The following is a 5000-nucleotide window of genomic DNA, read 5'->3' on the forward strand; positions in this document are numbered from 1 at the left end:
TAGAGTCCCTGATTTTTTGCGTATCCACAGTTCCAGAAGTTGAAGAACACAAGATTAGTATCCCATGAACATTTAACAAATAAATTAAGAAATTGTTTTTTTTGCCATCAAAAAAAGGAAGTGGGGGGTCGGGTGGGGGGGAAGGTCAACAAACTTCCTTCTCTCTACATCTAGATCACATTGGGAAGTTTTATGACTGAATAAAATAACGATCCTTGCACTTGCACAGTCAGTTTTAATCAATTTCCATTATATTTTTCAGCTCAATTCTCACGGGTGAAATGATATAAATACCCTAATATATTCTCCTAGACTCCATTACTTCACTCTGGGTTTAAAGCTCAGAATATATCACACGTTGTATTAATTAGAAGGGTCAGCAGCCATGCAAATTTCTTTCTCACCATTTCAGCTGTATGCTGTATCTCAGCTTTCTTCTTTCTCTCATCTTCCAATCTCTGCTCACGTTCTTTCAGCTCATTCAAACGCTGCTGTAATTTGTCTTGTTCTGCTCGGTTCTCTTGTAAATCTTTGCAGAGGCTCTTGTCTTTCTCTGTGTACTGCTTGAATGCTATTTCTGCTGACTGACCGAGTTTCTCAATACTCTTCCCTAACATAGAAGTTAAAGCAGCTGATTTTAAACTATTTGTCATTAAATTAATGGTTAATACCGGTAGTTTGAATTTGGAGAGTACAATTCTTTAAGTTTTAATAGCTTTTGCTATCTTTAACTTGATGTGACAACGACAAAACACAAAGGACTCAATAGTATCTTCAATTAGTTAAGAGTAATTTTGATGAATCATGTTTCACCTGCAGGAGTAAACTGATGTTACATGTAGTTGGGGCACTGTTTGGAATAAGGTTGTAACAGGAGCATGTTACAATTATTTTGAGATTACTGTCAAGGTTAATTACTTACCATTTTAAGGTTACTGTCAACCTTCAGGGGTGTCTTTTGGAAAACCACTCTTGTTTGGGTTGTTTTTAAAGAAACCCAAGGAAACTACATACCACTGGAAAGCTAATAAAATGCAGTATTTGACTTTAACTTTCATGCTTTTTATTTCAGGAACGAGTGCAAGTGCTCAAACGCGAAACTGACCTTGCCTGCTCCACTGAATTAAAAACCCTTGCATTAACATGGACGACCAAACAAACTGCACTATATCACTCAGGAGAATTTTTTACAGGTTATCAAAGTGTGTGAAGCTGTTTTCAAAATTCTAATTGGTTTTTGAGAAGATCCATTATAGAGTTGGCCAATGTAATGTTTTTGTATGCACACCACGCTCTGCCTCTTTGACAACATGGAAAAGACAAGGTCAATTCAGCGTCTGATTGCTTGTGCTCGCTTTCTGTTCAAAAGAAATAAAACATGAAAGTGAAAGGAAGTAGTAGTTAAGTAGTAGTATTTTCAAACACTACATTTTATTAGCTTCCCAGTGGTATATACGGTATTTTCCTCTAAGGTTTCTTTAAAACAACACAAACAAGAACGATTTTCCTAACCCTGATGGTTGACAGTAACCTTAACCCCTCCAGCTGCAATGTCCTTTCTTTTCACCATGTATTGGTCAGCTCTGACTGTTTATCTTACCAGTGCATGCATCCAGAAAATCAGGCCACAGAAGAAGCCCCTGAATACCAAGGAACTACAGTGAGGTTTTAAGTCAATAATACATGTACAGTCATGTAGTTACCTATAGTGATCATATCACCCTCACAGTTCTCACTCATCATGTTCAGCTCCTCAATTTCCCTGGTTATCTCTTGATCCAGTTCTTCCTTGCTGTTCTTAAACCTTTGCAAAGCTTGTGCTTCTTCCATCATCTTTTGCCTTTCTAACACTCTTTTAACATCTTCCTCTCCCCTGGTCATTGCTTTGCCTGTAAACGTTCAGTGGAATACAAACTAGGTCTTGTGACTGACTAGGGAAATGATCTTAGTTAGCACTTTCCTTACAGTGTCACAAATATCATTAAACTTTAAACAATCCTTTACTTAAAATAATGACCCATTCATAGTTCAGCATGTAAGGAAAGACACTATTGTACAAACTGAAGTGAGAAAAAAAAAAAAGGCTGTTTTGGCCTTGTTTCATCTTACATGTATGTTTCAGCTCAGGACTGAGTTCACTGCAATAGTTTGGCTGAAATCAGCTACAAGTATATGAACTGGTTTGTAATCCATTGAGCAAAACACTTTCAAATTACTTTTTATTAGCCCTGCACTGGTTTCTAAGACAGAGGATACATTTTTGGTAATTGTTGAACTGAAGTGGCCTTTAACCAACCACAGACAAAAATGGTCCAAAAAGTTCTTAAGTGTTACAGTTTTAGTGGGAATGTGCATCAGTTTTCATCAAATCCTTTAAGTGGACTAACACTGTCTTGTAATATTTTGGGTCAATGGCTTCATTTTATGAAAGTTGGTTTGAGTTACATCAGAAACCCACAAGGGTTGAAACGTGTAACGCGCGTCCTCAGCTTCCGAATATTCAGCGCGAACTGATTGGTTGAATGTTTCAGTGCTAAGTACCATATTTGGAAACCCCTCGCTCTTGTCGTTCCAAATATGGTACTCAGCAAATTGAATATTCAGATGCTTGTTTCGCAGCACACAATTGGCCGTTACACGTTTCAACCCTTACGGGTTTCTGGTTACATTTAACAGAAATTTGACAGGGTGCCTTAATACTGCAAAATGACACATAAACTAATGTTTTTTTTTCCTATCATACTTAGTAACTGCAGTCCTGCTTCCTTTTTCGCTTCAGCACTGTCCATATCTGCCTTCTTCTGCAGCTCATGCCTTTCACGTTCACTTCTCTTGAAATCTGCCAGGGCAGTAACCACATCATCTGACAATGCAAATTTATCAGCTACTCCATGGCAAGCCTCAAGCAGCACCTTCAGACCAGAACCTAATGACTCATTCACAGCATTCAGGGAGGTGGAGTTCTCTGAAGCATATCTGATAGCTCCTAAGAAGCTCTCTGAAAAAAGACCATGAGATGATCTGCATCTATTTTCCATTGTTTAAATTTACTACTACTAGTCTACCACTACCACTACTGCCTCTGCTGCTGCTGCTGCTGCTGCTGCTGCTGCTGCTGCTGCTGCTACTACTACTACTACTACTACTAATAGAGCAGTTTGCGATTGAGTGTCGAAAGTAATTAGCGAATTGCTTTGGTTTATGATTACTTCACTCAGTGATTGGCTCAAAGTTCTCACATCACTTTTTCAATCAATCAGAAGTGAAGCCAAGTGTAATAATATTACTTTGAGTTTTGATTGGTTTACCGGATTGTCTCCGTCCTTTTTTGATTGGCCAAAGTACTTACTTTAATTTTGGTTTTGGTTTTTACGACACTCAATTGAAACTTGCTGTAACAGTAATAATAATAATTATTATTATTGTGAGGAGAATTTTAAGCTTTTCTCTGTCATCACTTCATAACAGTATCTGGTACTAATAAGTGCATCTTTTCATTCTTTATTTCTAGGTCCTTCTTCCTTCTTTTCCTAAACTAAATATTTTCATAATAGCGTTGAAGTTTAAATGAGACCTTTGATTACTGTAAAAAATAAGAATTAAAAATCTGATATTTTACTGATCAATGGTATAATCTGGGATAAAAAAAAATTCCATGTGGAGCCTAGTACGAGTTACCCTGGGTGCCAGAGGTTTTTCTTTCAAAGGTACAAGAGAGTGCTACTTGAGTTGGAGGAAATATGACTGAGGCTGAAATAAAATACTACTGGTGGCACAAGCGCAGAGCCTCGGTTCCATGGGATACAGCTCGGTCTGAGGGTGTATGATCGGTGAACAACCGTACTAGGATGTTCGAGTTCATTTTGGAAAATGTTAGTTACCCTGTGGTTTTGCCAGGTACTTGCATTTTCAATAAACTAATATGCAAAACTACATGTACAAGCAGTAATACACCCCCCCCCCCCCCCCACCCACCCACAAGATCAGTGACATGGAGATAAGTTATCGTGACTCGTGCTTGTGAAGCTGCAAGATATTTTCCTGCAATTAAAAGACATTAGTATGGTTTATTCTTGGAGTGGCTTAATTCTTGTTTATGGTTAATATCATTTGGACGGGCCGAATGTGGCAGAATGTGGTATTAGGTTTAATGTTAGCAAAATCTGACTGTTTTGAGAATAAAGATCTTCAATTGAAAGTACTTCACACTCTTGTAAGTTCATCTTTGCCTTCTGGACCTACCATTGACTTCCTCTACAATGCCATGTAAAGGAGCAAAATCAGGATTTTGTAGGATTTCTTCTAATGTTTTCATATGGCCCTGGATCTTTTCATCTGAAATTGTGAATGACAAAAAAACAAAATTAAGTATAACAATTTTCTTAAAACCCTAGACTTAGTAGATCAAGTTTTTGTGAGCACCAAAATTAAAAGAACTACTGGTAAAGAAAAAAGCTTGTCATATACATTGCGTTACATTCTGGTGTGCTCATCGGTTTGGTTCAAGAGAATAATCTTTGTTTTGTTCATTTCAGTGGAAGTACAATCACTGCGCTCTTGAAATATTTAATTCTTGCCCTGTATTCTTTTCTGTGGTTGATTGAACTCATCATCACAAAAGATTGAATTTATACATGTATATTAACCCTTACTAACTCCCAATAATGCCACTTAGTATATACTAAAACAGAGGATAGCATTGAATGCACTGCTGATTGGCTATTCAAACTCCGCATATCCTTTGCTATTCATCAACATGGAATTTGCGCCCGAAAATGTTGTAATCTTTGCAGGAATAAATGAATTAAAATCACCTTTTTGTGCTATATTATTTCACCGTTTATAATACATGTAGTATATACTAAAACAACTACATGTATTCAACTCAGTGTCGGTGGCTTAAGTGGTGGCTATTTACCTTGCTGCTTCGCCCAGCTCAGTAAATATCCACCACTAGCCGCCACCACTTTGGTGAATAGTTGTTAATTATAGATTTTACT

At 37.4% G+C, this 5000-nt stretch overlaps 1 protein-coding gene across 2 annotated transcripts in view; it reads right to left on the reverse strand.

Annotated features, from left to right (window-relative positions):
* Positions 1–5000, reverse strand: part of LOC138010392 (paramyosin-like) — a 21492-nt gene that overhangs the window by 7924 nt on the left and 8568 nt on the right. For both annotated transcript variants that reach the window (XM_068857342.1, XM_068857343.1), the window contains 4 exons: positions 4243–4335; positions 2744–2998; positions 1704–1889; positions 405–610 (listed from right to left, as the gene is read on the reverse strand). In XM_068857342.1, coding sequence (XP_068713443.1) covers positions 405–610; positions 1704–1889; positions 2744–2998; positions 4243–4335 — 740 coding nt within the window. The remainder of the gene's footprint in view (positions 1–404; positions 611–1703; positions 1890–2743; positions 2999–4242; positions 4336–5000) is intronic.

This window comes from Montipora foliosa, chromosome 7 (genome assembly GCF_036669935.1).
Source record: "Montipora foliosa isolate CH-2021 chromosome 7, ASM3666993v2, whole genome shotgun sequence".
NCBI classification, from domain to species: Eukaryota; Metazoa; Cnidaria; class Anthozoa; order Scleractinia; family Acroporidae; genus Montipora; species Montipora foliosa.